Below are 14,875 nucleotides of genomic sequence, written 5' to 3'. Positions count from 1 at the left end.
CTGCACCCTGGATGGCAAAGCAACCTGGCCATCTGAGTTTCTGCAACTCCTCCCCATTTAGATCTATAGAAAAGTCACTGTGGTTGTGGGTGGTATAACATAAAGTCCTTATTTTTGATACCTCTTCCCAGGAAGATTTAGGCTTAGAGCAAGCAGCCTGTGGTTAAAGTTGAGATATACTGGGCCAGGAGGTTTATCAGCCAGAAGATAGAAGAGGAGGAAGCAGGACTTTTAGTTGAAGGTCCCATCTGAGAATTCCTCAGAGCAAGTCAGAAACAGTCAGGGATCTGAAGGTTATCTCCCCAGAGTTTTCTGAAACTTTGGCTCATGATGAGCAGGTGAAGTCAGTGGCTATTGGGAGGCCACTGCTGATTTAGACTAGCTTGGTTGCTCAGCCTTATCTATTGGAATGTAAAAGACTCATTCCTGTGGCTGCCCAGATTCTTTTCTAATTGAGATCTGGTAGGATGAAGGTCTTCTATAGTACATGAAAAGACCCAGGGAGAAACCCAGGATTTAGAATTAAGACTCTCAGTTTTGCCCTGGCTTGGTGGCTCAGTTGATTGGAGCATAGTCCTGCAGACCAAAAGGTTTGGGTTTGACTCCCCACCAGGGCACATATCTAGGTTGCAGGTTCAATCTCCAGTCAGGGGTGTGTACGGGAGGCAACCTACCGATGTTTCTCTCTCACACTGATGTTTCCCTCTCTCTCTCTTTCTCTCTCTCTCTCAAATCAATAAACATATTTAAAAAATTAAAAAAGAAGACTTTTGTTTTTTCCTGCACAAATGCAGACAGAGTTAAACCTCTGGACCACATACTCTGATAAACATAGGCTTATAACACAAGCCTTTGTATGTGGGTAAAGATGAGTGAACGATGCAGCTGCAACAGCTAATTAGGTAAATACCATGTTTAGAAGGAAGATTTTCTTTTAGAGATTTGCAGGACACATAGAATGTACTCGAAACACATAATGTACCAAGACAAAAATAGATACACTTTCATCACTGGGCTGCAAAAATCACTTTGTGCATAAATACCCAAAGCTGTCTCTCCCGCCTAATTTCCCATTCACTGCTCAGATTTAATCAATATAGACTAATTGTGTTTACTCTTAAACAAGTACTGCCTTTATCTATGACCCTGAGAAAGAAGAAAACATTCTCTTTGGTAGCAAGAAAAATGAAGAACATCAGAAGCTTGCAGGAACGTTTTCCAGTACTTGACTCTCCTCTCCTTTGTCTTACCTGGTGTTGCCTCTCACAGCTGTATTCAACCTGCACTCGGAGCCAGGAAATGCTCTGTTCACCTCTTCTTCTCCATAAGAGGAACTCCTCTCTGTCGCCTTCTTTTTTCAAATAGACACTCAGCAGGCCAGTCCCTGCTCCATACATGTGGTAGAAAAAGGTCAGGCAGTGTTTCCCGGTGACTCCTCGCAGAGGCCCAGACGAGAGGTGTGCTTTCTGCCCATATACCATGTGGGAGGCCTCGATGTACATGTAGTAGCCTTGGGAGCAATGCAAAACCAGGTATTGTTAAAAAGGAAACAGATTATATTCTCTCCTTTCTCTTTTGAGTAGTGTTCCTAGAAATGAATTAGAGCTATTTGATGACTTGATTATAGTACTGATAAAGGATATTATCATTTTGGAGAATATGTATAATCCAAGGAGAATAAATATGCTACAAAATTTAGACCATCAAAGTATTTTTACTTAATAACTTATAAGTCAGTTTAATATACAGGAAGTAATGATTATTTTAGTATTATGCCACTGATGTGGTAATAAACATATCAGGATTTATTCTAACTCATGTGTAATATTCTGGAGCTTCCAGACACTGGTTTAGGGGAGAGACCATAGATTTTGCAGTCAGGTGGATCTGAGTTTAAGTCTTCACTTTAATATTTGTTGCTTCTGTGATCCTGGTCTAATGGTTATGTTCTTTGAACCTATGTGCGTCATTTAAAAACAAGGGTTGGTAAATACCAGTGCTACAGAGTTGTGAGAGTTAGATGACATGTGTGGTGTATGGCTGCATGTAATACATATTCCAATATTAACTTCCTGTCCAATCCTCGTTCCTGAAATTTTTTGTGACAATTCTTTTAATCTTGAAAACATGTTTATATAACATTTAATAGAATTGTGTATGATATTTATAATATTATATCATATACTATATAACATATGTTAATTATATACTATAAGACTTTATGCTTCTATTTTCCTTTCCCAATTTTAGTTTGGTTTTGAATTTGCTGGTTGCAGACAGAAGCAGGGTTAGTCTGCAGGTAAATAGGGTAGTAGTGTGCTGGAACCGGTTTCCAGGGGCTCCCAAGAGTCCATTAAGTGACTTCGGTTGGTAGGTCTAAATGACCCCATGTTGGTAGTTTTAAATGGGTCATGATGAAAGTATTTACACCACAGAAATAGGACATTCCTATGAATCAGCCCTCCCTCCCCCCAAAATAGAGCTGGTTGATGTTAATTAATTACCATCAAGTCACTGAAATAAGGGAATATATGAATAGTGATGACTGATAAAAAGTTTATATCTTTTCTACCTAAAAAATATACACAAATATTTGCATGCATTATTATTGTCTTCTTTGCCAGTATTGATTTTCTTAAATTCATGATATAAAAAATAATTTTTATGTAGTGTTATATCTCTCACTATTTCATGCAGGCATTAATGGATAAATCGAGGGGAGAAGTAAGAGATTCCAAATAATGCATGTAAATGAAGTGGTTGCTAGGTATCTTTCTTTATAGTTAAAGTTTAATCAATGAGCTCTAGCATTTTCCAAAATACAGTGTTTGAGATACCCCAACCAGAACTCATCAGAAGCTCTATCTATGCTCCTTCAAAGCATTCTTCCTCTCCCTCTCCCCAATTTCCACAAATAGATCTGAGAAGTCCTACAGGCTATTAACAGGGTGAGAGACAGTCCTGCCCAATTCAGTCTTATAAAATTGTGTGCACTGTGCAACTCCTTCCCCCAGTAAAGTTATCATCTGTAAAACTGGACCATCAGAGCCCTGGGGCGTGGCCTTCATTGCAACCAATCATTCCCATGATCTGCTTTAAAACTTAGGAAAAATACTGTTCATATTTCTGGAGTGCTCACCAATCACATCCTTGTCACTAAAACCAATGGTTGAGCCCTGGCTGGCATAGCTCAGTGGATTGAGCGCGGGCTGCGAACCAAAGTGTCGCAGGTTCAGTTCCTAGTCAGGGCACATGCCTGGGTTGCAGGCCACGGCCCCCAGCAACCGCACATTGATGTTTCTCTCTCTCTCTTTCTCCCTTCCCTCTCTAAAAATAAATAAATAAAATCTTTGAAAAAAGAAACAAAAAAAAACAGTGGTTAGTTTTCAGTCCTTGCCATTCTTGTGCTTTCAGTAACATGGGACATAGTAGATCACTTCTGCCTCCTACAAGTACCTCTTGGCTCTTATCTTGCCTCTTATCTTGGCTTGCAGGACACTGTACTCTCCTGGTTTTTTCTCCCATTTCACTGGTCACTGCTTTGCTAGTTAACCTTTCTTCTTTCTTCAGAATCCAACCTTTCTTTTCTGGCCTGTTAACCTGGGGGTGCTCCAAGATCCAGTTCTTGAACTTCTCTATTCCCACTCATTCCTTTGATCTCATCTTATTTCATCACTTTAACTGCTACATTTGTTGTCATTTTTCAAATTTAAATTTCCAAATCTTTGCTGAAATCCAAACTTGTTTATTCAAACTGTGTAATGGACATCTCCACTTATTGTCAAATAGACATCTCAAACCAAACATGTTCAAAACTAAACTCCTAACAGCTTTACCTTAAAACCTACTCCACCCTTTCCAGTTGGCCAGGCCCAAACCTGGGAGTCAGGTACCACTCTTTGCCTCCTCTTACTCTCCACATCCAGGCTGTCAGAATTCCTGTTGGATCTACCTTCAAAATATGCCTAGAATTCATTCATTTTCCTTCTTCCCACTTTTAGTGCTTCCTCCTGGTCTGAGCCACTATCATTTCTCACCTGGATGAATATAACACTTCTCAAATAGTCTGCCTGCTTCTACCCTTGTTTTCTGCAATCTGACCTCAAGCTCAACATTGCAATCATAAATCTTTAACTTCATTACTTTCGTTCTTTCACTGGCAAGAAAATTGCTACATGAGAAGCATGATACACCTTCTTAACAAAAGCTAAAACTTACCACTCCTCTGTTAGAAACTTTTCACTGGCTCAGTATTTCACTCAGAGTAAAAGCTGAAGGCCTGACAATTACCTTTAGGGACCCATCCTATAATCTCCTGCCCATTCTCTTACCTCTCTGCTGCCCACCACCCTCCTCTCCTACTGTATTTCTCCTTACTCACTCTGTGTTTCGTGGTCACACTGGCCTGGGATATGGTAGGTATACTACCGCATCAGGGCCTTGGCATGTGCCAATCCCTCTGCCTAGAATGGCTTTCCTCCCATGAACTCAAGTCTCATCGTCTCACCTCTAAGTCTTTGCTCAGTTATTACCTTCTCTACTAAGCCTATTTTGACTACACTATTACAAATTGTAATCCTCGTCCTTTGGCATTCCTCATTCCCAACACCCTAATTTATTATTTCCCACAGCATTTAATTGCCTCTTACCATATTATATAATTTTTATTATTTTGTATCTTTGTCTGTCACCCTCCTCTAGAATACACTAAGGCAGAGATATGTCGGGGTTTAATTTGCTATTGCTACTATGGCCCCTGATCCTAGAACAGTGCTGGAACATAAAAGATGCTAAAAAAATATTTGATTAAACAAATGAATCTCTTTTCTTCCACAGTGCTAAGGCACAAACCACGTTGAACACTGGCAGAGCACATGACTCTACCAAGGCCACTCCAGTCCTGTGAGAGCCTTGGCGATGAGACATGCACTTGACTAGGATGCTCCAGGGCAAAACCAGCACGAACTTGAGTTTTGAGAAAATTAAAATTATATCAAACCAAATGTTCTCAAACTGGTTCCATACCATCTGATATATTTTTTCACCAAACACACATAAGATAATTACTTTCATTCTTTCACAGGCAAGAAAATTGCTATGTGAGAAGCACTGGGGTTTTGGTACTTTCAGCAATAAAGGAAACTTTTATTGTTCTTTCCTTTAAGATTTTCGAACTTAAGCTAGGCTAGATATAAACAAATACAGATATATATAATCCTAATAGAAGGGTATAGTTAATATAATTCCATGAAAATAAGGTCAAAGCATGAAATGACCATGGTTTACCACCCTACTACACACAAAGATATCCCATTCTATTCTATGCAAAGTCAGTGGCACAGTGGATTGAAACACTACCTTAATAAGTGGAACCTAATCAACAAAACAAACAAATGAGCGAAATAGAACCAGAGACATGGAAATAAAGAACAAACTGACAGTGACCAGAGGGGAGGGGGATAACAGGAAAGAAGGGGACAGGGCAAGTCAAGGAACATGAATAGAGGGCTCATGGGCACACACAGTGGGGGGGACTGACTGGGGGCGTGGAGCAGGGCAGGGATAGAAATGAGGTAGTGGGGAAGGGTGGGACACCTATAATTGAACAATAATAAAAAAATAAAGAAATCCTATCTTTATGCATAACTTAAAAAAAACATTTTTCTCCAAGAATGATTCTTAAGGAAACAAAAAGAAAATCAAAGAAAAATAATTTTTGCACCTGGCTTTGGGAATCCTAAGTTAAGGTAAAACATCAGTTGGGGGAAAGAGAGGAAGGTTCCTCTGAAAGATGTTGTCACGGGGAAAACGGCAAGTAGAACCTACTGTGGCCCGAAACATAATCCTTTCCCAATGCAAAGAAAGCAATGGATCCATCATGAGTGAGAGTTGCCCCAAGAAGTGTGTTTTGTCTAGTGATAACAATATGAGTCCCAGCCAGAATTGGTCTGAGGCCCTGGAGGAGAGAGGAAAGCTCTAATCAAAGCTCTAGGAAAGCTCTAGGATTGCCCAGCTGAATCTTTCTTTCATGAGTACAATGCACTGGCTACTTAGACCTAAATGCATGAAGCATTCATTACTCTGGTGATGCTTTTACCTCATGCACCTGTGGTCTCGGGTATCTGGCTAAAGCCTTGACCTGAGGTTTCCAGTTCCAGAGATCCTTGTGTTTGGTACCATGAAGTATGAAATAAATCTCCTGAGCTGTTGGATCTGGGTAATTGTGCTGTTTTGGGCAGAGGGGTGACACAGGGGGAATATAAACACAACTGTCTTTCTGGGGCACTGATACCAGCCTACTTTTCTTGAGCAATGTTGGCCTTCCCAAAAATACTTCAGGGATATAGTTTCTATTTTAAGCACATACATATATGCTGTAAGGCAATACTGATTTAGACCAATCTAGACCAACAACTATACCTACAAATAATTGTAACATATTTGTCGGCTGATCAGAATTTGTCCTTCTGAGACACAAACCAATTATTCCTCTTGATTACAAATATGTTTCTCTTTTTGACTTGCATATGACAGTTCCTTTCCCCGGAAAAGATCAGAGCTTCCTGGGGAGCCAGTCTGGCTCACATGTGTTTGGACAGCAGAGAATAACCCCATGTGTTGACAAGCTTTGCCACATTACTACTCCAAATGTTGTCAGTCTCAGAAAACAAAAGCTCTGAACGGAAGCCAGAGAGCCCCAGCGTCAAAACCTCAGACCAGCTCGCGTGTTTCTGCACACGAGGGATTCCAGGGTGTGGAAGGGATTATTAACTGGAAAAAACAAATCACTTTCTCTCTGTGGATCATTGTTTAACATTCAGGATGAGGGTTGCAATGGGTCCATGGGGGGAAACAGGGTCCCATCTGTTTGTTGCATAGCAATGGTGCTGTGTTGAGACACACACCATACTCGTCATCTGGAACAGTGAAGCAGTTGTCCTCCGGTCTTGCCACCCCCTTTCTCCGGGGCAGGGAAGGAGCCCGGGTGGCCTGTGCAAAGCCATGTGGAATGAACAGCTAGCTGTCCTCATTGAGCTGGAAGAGGATTCTAAACAACCAGGGGAAAAAGACGTCTTTGGGAAGAACAGCTAAATGTGTCTCTAAAACTACCTTTTACCATACCTTTTAAATAACTTCTAAAGTTTGTCATAAATGAGGAGCTATTGTTTAGAGGGTAGAAAGCTGCAGCTTTGGAAAATGAAAACGTTCTTCAGGTGGAGTATAGTGGTGATGCTTGGACAACCATGTGACTGGATTCAATGCCACTGAACTATTACACACTTAAAAAAATGAAAATGGCCCTGATTGGTGTAGCTCAGTGGATTGAACATGGGCCTGTGAACCAAAGGGTTGCCAGTTCAATTCCCAGTCAGGGCACATGCCTGGGTTCCAGGCCAGGTCCCCAGTTGGGGGCATGTGAGAGGCAACCACACATTGATGCTTCTTTCCCTTTCTCACTCCCTTCCCCTCTGTCTAAAAATAAATAAACAAAATCTTTTTAAAAATTACAGTGATAAATTTTATAAAAGCCTTCTCTGTGTAAGTAGGATCTGACATTATCAGAAACTAGCATGATAAGTTACTGAAAGGTTGAAGGACACTGGAGATGTGGGCAGTCTGGAGCAAATCAGGTGGTTACAGACTAGGTGGCTCACATCGTTAGAGGTCTATCAACTATCAAGTTCTTAAAAGACAAGGACTCGAATTAGACTGCTGTTAAATTTCAGCTGTATAACTAACACATTAAATATATAGCTTTGATTTTTTTCTGACAGCACAATTTTATAAATAAATGTCATTTGGCATTTTAATGTAACATTGGTATTTCTATCACACAAGAAGAGAGTATTCTTAGAAATAAATGGCTTGTACCTTTACTTAGTAGCATGTTGGAAGTGAATTTAATTGCCAGAAATCCAGAAGATGCACTGAAACACTAAACAGTACCAGAAAAGAAACTGATGATGTTTCTTTCTCTGGAAATTGTTAAAAAAATAATGAAGAGCTGCTTTTCCAGGATGAAGTTGGGGCAGCAGAAATGGAGGACTCGACTTTTAATCTGTTTACTGGTGAACTCAGTGAGCTAGGAAATATTACATAGAAGTCATTTCTTACTAATCTGGGTAGTTATCTGTTAATTTATGTATTCTACTATCTTTTGGCTGCAAAATTTCTGTTAACCCCAGGGCAACTAAAACAATTGTTTTAAAAAAAATCGTGACAGCATGACATTAAATAAATGTTGATAAAATTGCAATAGCCAATAAAACCCTGGGAAATTTGTTAAGACTTGTCTGTATGTCTTGTAAAGAAATAGCAACTGTGTCAGGAACTTACTGATTCTGCCAGGATAGCACTGCTCAAGCAGGTAGTGGCAGGAAACGGAGACAAATCCTGGGCACTCCTGCCCATCTCAGTGCAAGTTGGGGTCCATCTGTCACAAATGCCTTTACGATTTTTTCAAATAAGAAACCAAATGATGGTGCAAAAAAACCAAATTTTTTGTCTTTGTTGCTGTTCTACTAGACTGGCATGTTCAACTAGATAACTGACTGAAACATTGGAAATGTTTCCCAAAGTTTAGTCACACAAATACCAGGTTCGTGCTATTATTTTTGTCGACCCTCATTCTACCTACACTATCATTCACTTCATAGTTTTCTTTAAGTAGATTCTGTTTTTATTATTTAAATACACTTATTCAAATAGGAAACTTATTAGCATGAAAACAGAAAACAACTATAAACCATGAAATAATGGTTTTGATGTATTGATTATGTATTTTTCTTTTAGATGGATATTACTGTCAAATTTTTTAAAATGTTCGTTCATCTACCCAGTAGTAGTTTGGAAAACATTGGTTTAAGGTCTACCAAACTACGAAGTCATTTTACCTGCAATGATAGGCCATGATTTTCTACTTATAAAAACACAATTGGCACAGAAAATGAGTCCAAGAAAGTATCACAGAGATGAATATGATATTTTATAAAAGATTCACTAATTGTAAAAATAGAAGTACCATTAATTTCAAGGGAGCTTATATAGTATCAAGCCTTTTCACAAATATAATGTCAGTTAATCATCATAGCAACCCTAAGAGATTAACAGGACACCCACTGTTATCCTTATTTTACAGCTGAGGAAACCAAAGCTCAGGAAAGTTATGTGACCGTATCCCGGTTATATAGGCAGCAAGTGGCAGAGTCAGCTCACTCTTCATCCATTTGTCTTTCCACTAGAGCACACCATGCTACCCCTTAGAATTCAGAAAGGTTTATTGCATCTCCAGTTAGTGAGTCAGGGACTATAGTTCCCTTGGCATTGGTATATATGATGATGTATTCATTTTGATAGGCACACAATAAATTGTTATATCTACATGGTGGCTTTTCTGAGTCTCTCTTTTTATTTAATTGGTCTACATTTACTGATCATCTAATACAGTTGTTTATAAAGCAGATTTGAATGCCTCTCCTTTTTCTATTTTCTCTTGTGTATGTTTTCCAAGTATAAATTGATAGGCTTTAAGGATGGGTAGTGAAAAGGTAGAATGCAGTCTACAAGTACAAGTATATTCTTGAAAGTCCCAGAATGCATTCCAAAAGGATTCGGTTAACACCAACACCAAATAAATACCCTTCAGTCATCACGGAGAAAGATATCATGTTGCTGGTCCAGAGTTTGAACCTATTATTTTACTAACATATAGGATAGGAAGTTCTGCTACCTATTTTTGTACCTTGCTATTATTTCACTGTTTGTATTTAAAAAAGAGAAATAGAAAAGATTCAGGACTAAATGCAAAAATAGCATTAAATCAATAAAGCAGAAAATAGAAGATCCTTTTTTGGATGTAATTTCATTATTGTTTAAATTGTACATCTAATCACAGACAAGTATGCTGTCACTAACCCAGGATCCATGCAGAGAACACTTAAAACTCCCTTGAATGACTTTTAGTGTTTTAATATCTAAAATGTATATGAGCTTTAGCTGATTTATAAGATCCTATCTATCTGCAACATCCTATAAATCTATGAACTGTTAATTTTAATTGACTCAACAAATTAGTTTCTTATTATTTTATACTATATTTTGTGTTGAGGAGAAATTCCAGTGAAATTCATCTAAGCAACACTGAATTTACTATATAAGTCATTTCAAAAAATACGAAGTTATTGTCAAGTGGTTCCCACGATAATTAAATAAAAAGATATTTGCAGTACTTTATTACTGTGATGGTTGTCTCCAATATTTATTACTCAAGACTGAGAGTTATAAAGAGAAGGAAGGAGAAAATGACATAGTCTCTCAGGCAGTTTATAGCCAAAGGTGGTATACATGTAAATTTTAATACTATCTTCATATTACCCCTCGCCAAAGAACAGAACACCATACAATAACATAATTGCAGATACAGCAAGAACTTGGGTAGAACAGCTAGAAATATCAACAAAAGAATGCAGTTGAAAGAAGCTAGAGACACAAAGATTTCATACAAAACACCATGATTGGTTGGTTCAGTACAGAAGAAAAGAGAAAATGCTTTCAAATTTTGAGTACTGTACAATAATCATGTTCTTAAATACATGATAGTAAAAAATGTATTACCAGAGACATCTCCTTCTGGTTATGCTGAGTAACCTGTAGCAGACCTATATTTCTGCTGAGAAAAATTAGAAAAAAATATATACACATCAAACACCACCTGTTTTAAAGCTGTAAGAGAGCTTCCCAACAGCAAGGACATGAGAGGCCAAGATCCAGGGGGAAAAGGAAGGTCAGTGATGTGAGCTCAACATTCCTCAAGCAGCTTTTCACCTTGGGGAATTGGCCTATTTAGTTCAGAAGCTAAGCAGAGAGCAGCTAATAAGAGGCAGAGACCCAACAGATCTTTCTGGGTTGGGAAGATAATAAGTGAAGTTCAGGGCTACCCAAGCCATCAGGGCTTGAGAGCCAAGTTTTGTGAGAAAAAAGAGGCAAAGAAAAGTGACCCTGTTACTTGGCAATCTTCTGTTGAGGCATGTTCCAAATTCTTAAGTTTCAGAGGGCAAGGGGCAAGAAGACAAATGTAAAATAAAGTACGGTTTTCGGCAATCTCATCAGCTAAAGAGGCAAAAATTGAAGTTTAGGACATACTAAAGAGACGGTCTCCTAATAAAACCAGAGGTCAATCCAGCAAACAGAATGGCACCACCACCTCAGGTTAGTCAGTTCTGATTGGACTAAGGTGACTTGCTTTACTCAGGTTGGCTATTTAAGAATAGGTTGAATGCTCTCTAGAGGAAAAAACATCACCAAGAATTCCATAATTTTTTACTCACAATGTCCACTACTCAATCAAAATACCATACATTTCAAGAAACAGAGCCAAAGCGGGGAAAACAGACAATAGAAACAGAACCACATGTGACAAAGATGTGCAGTTATCACTTAATGACTGTAAAATAACTGTGAGTGATAATTTAATATGATGAGCATTTAATAATATGTTCAAAAAATAGATGGCAAGATGGAGAGTTTCATCAGTGAACTTGAATCTATTAAAAAGTAACAAATCAGGGGAGGGGTGTGAAGTTTTTGGAATGGCAGGGTCAGAACCTCTGAAAATCTTGGTGATGTTATTTTCCTCCAGAGAGCATAAAAGCTATGAGAACACTGGCAAAAAAAAAATAGTCAAAGCAACTCTTTTGGTACTCTGGAAATTAACTAAAGGCATGTACAACATAGGAGTGTTTATTCAAGAAAAATGAATAAATCTTGCTAAGAACGGTTAGCTTTTAACTTGTTCTAATGCCATATTTATCTCTTCTACTCCAAGAATGACTTGAAAACCAAGAGCTTCACCACTAAGGTCTGTGAAAAGCAGTAGCCCACAGACACGCTTAAGGGGCAGAACAGGAGTACAGCGCACCAAAACCCTAACCCAGAAAATTGTCATTATTTGGCCTGTTCGGCAGCTCACTGAGAAGCTCCATTCTTGAGGCTTGTCTTCATTCAACCTGACTGCAGTAAACCATAATCTGTATGCACAGCCTCATCTCTAGGGCATTTGTAAAAAATAATCAGTTAAACAATTGTTTAATATTGCAACTGCCTGAGGTGATATGAACAATTGAAGTGGGCCAAAATGTTTTAAAGAAAATAAATTAGGGAATGGGATGTCTGTGTGGGGCTTTGCAAGGCTCCAAAATATTCTTGGCTGTCTAGAAAACCATCTTCCTGGGCAGAGCTCTGCACACCCAGGAGGGAACTGAGAAGGTCCCGATCTATCACCTCTGGCTGGCTTTGAGGCTCTGCACAAGCAAGAAGTGAAGACTCAGACAGAGTCGTAAGCTACCTGCTGGACCATTGAAAACACATCCCAACACACAGAGCACTTTTGCTAGGGCTACAAGACATATTGGTTCAGGGTATTTAAGGAAAATCTCTCTTCATCATTAGTTGATGATTAAGCTAACTGAACAAATTCTTCAATGGCCACACAACAACAAATTCAGACTCTATATAATTAATCTAGGAAAGTCCCTAAGCAAGCAAACAGTAACAATAACAACAACAACAACAACAACAAGACAATAAAAAGCAACAATGAACAAATCCTAGGGTGGAACTACCACACTGTATTATTTTAAATGTTCAGTTTTCAACAAAAATTATAAAACATACAAAGAACCAGGAAATTATGGTCAATACACAGAAAGACAAAAGCAATCATAGAAACTCTAAGGAAGTCCACACGTTGAACTTATAAAGACTTTAAGCCAACTATTATACATTTGTTCAAAGAATTAAAAGAAATAAGGTCTAGATTATTAAAGGAAAGAAAGTATGAGAAAGATGTATCACCAAGCAGAGGATATCATTAAAAAGAGAAGTTTTAAAAAAAACAACTAGAAATTACAGATTTAAAAACTACAGTAACTGAAATGAAACATTCACATGAGAGGCTCAGTGGCAGAATGGAACTAGCAGATAAAAGAATCTGTCAACTTGAAAGCAGGTCAACTGAAATGATCTAATCTGAGGGGGAAAGAATAAAGAATGAAAAATGAATGGAGCCTCCAAAGCCAGTGGGACAGCATCAAGTGTACCAACATATAAATGCATACTGGGAGGCCCAGAAGGGAAGAGAGAAAAAAATGCATAAAAAGAATATTTTAAAAAATAATGGCCAAAACTACTTCAAACATGATTTTTTAAAAAAATGTTACTCTATACACCCAAAAAGGTCAAACAATTCCAAGTAGGATAAACTCAAGGAGATTCATACCTAGAAAAATCACACTTAACTCTTGAAAGACATAGAGAATTTTGAAAACAAGAGAATGTAACTCATCATGTACAAGGAATCCTGAATAAGATTTAAGATTAACAGGTAACTGCTCATCAGAAACCAAGGAGACCAGAAAGAAGTGAGATGGCATAATTCAAAAGCGCTGAAGGAAAACAGAATTTATATCACGCAAAATCATCCCAGAAAAAAAAAGGAGAATTTAAGACATTCCCAGACAAATACAGACTCAAAACCTACTAAAGGGAGCCCTACAAGCTGAAATGAAGGAATACTAGATCATAACTCAAATCCTCATGAAGAAATAAGATCACTAATAAAGATAACTATATAAATATAAATGACAGAATAAGTATATTTTGTCTCCATCTCTTACATGTGATTTAAAAGACAAATGCATAAAGCATAAATTAAAAAATTATGTCTATGAGTTGATAACATATAAACATATGACAATAGAGTATACAAAGGGAGGAGGAGGAAATGAAGCCAGGTTTTGTATACCATGAAATTAAATGAATATTAATATGAACTAGATTGCTTTATAATATTAATTTTAATCTACAACACGAAAATAATTTTAAAATATATATTGTTAAAAACAACAACAACAGAGGATTAAAATGGTATATTGTAAAATATCTATTGAACATAAAGGAGGGTATTAGTGGAGGAATAAAGGAATGAAAGCATAATATATATGAAAAACAAATAGAAAAATGGCAGTCATAAATTCTACCTTATTGGTATTTACATTAATTGTAAATGGACTAAACACTCTAATCAAAAAGTCAAGATTGGTAGAAAAAATTGTTTTTTAAAAAGATCCAATTATATACTTTCTCCAAGAGACACACTTTAGATTCAAAGACACAAACAGGTTGAAAATGAAAGCCTGGGAAAAAATATACCATTCACACAGTACCTAAGAGAGAACTGGAGTGGCTATAATAAAATCAGACTAAATAGACTTTAAACAGTGAGATACCACTTCATACTCACCTGGATGGCTGTAGTTAAAAACAAAACAAGTTTATGTATTGGAACCCTCATACACTGGTTGTGGGATGTAAAATGGTGCAGATGCTTTAGAAAACAGTCTGGCCATTCCTCAAATGGTTAAATGTATAGCTGTCATATGATGCAACAATTCTACTCCAGGGGATATACCCAAAATAAATAAAAACATACATACACAAAAACATGTACACAAATAACATGTCATCATTATTCATAACAGCCAAAAAGTAGAAACAACCAAAATGCTCATCAACTGAAGAATGCATAAACAAAATGTGTTTTTTCCACATATTGGAACATAATCACAATAAAACCAAATGAACTACAGATTCAGGCTACAACATGGATGAAATCTGAAAGAAATAAGTGGAAAGATAAGTAAAAAAAAAGCCAGTTACAATAGACCACATGATTTCATTTATATTAAAGGTCCAGAATAGGCAAATCCATAGAGACAAAGTAGGTGGTTATCCAGAAATGGGAGGTGAGGGGGGGTTGGGGGGGGAAGAGTTTGGGGGAGTGGAGGGCTGGGAATGGGAGTGATTGCTAATGGGGACA

General features: G+C 37.8%; 1 protein-coding gene across 1 annotated transcript in view; it reads right to left on the bottom strand.

The window, feature by feature from the left end:
• MAMDC2 (MAM domain containing 2) overlaps positions 1 to 14,875 on the bottom strand; it is a 125,806-nt gene that overhangs the window by 4,615 nt on the left and 106,316 nt on the right. The window contains exon 12 of the mRNA XM_045840178.1: positions 1,251 to 1,510. Coding sequence (XP_045696134.1) covers positions 1,251 to 1,510 — 260 coding nt within the window. The remainder of the gene's footprint in view (positions 1 to 1,250; positions 1,511 to 14,875) is intronic.

The sequence above is a fragment of the Phyllostomus hastatus genome, unplaced genomic scaffold (assembly GCF_019186645.2).
Source record: "Phyllostomus hastatus isolate PE091 unplaced genomic scaffold, TTU_PhHast_1.1 phas_contig_34, whole genome shotgun sequence".
Classification (NCBI taxonomy): domain Eukaryota; kingdom Metazoa; phylum Chordata; class Mammalia; order Chiroptera; family Phyllostomidae; genus Phyllostomus; species Phyllostomus hastatus.
The sequence above is the reverse complement of the archived record's forward strand: the minus strand, read 5'-3'. Positions and strand labels throughout refer to the sequence as shown.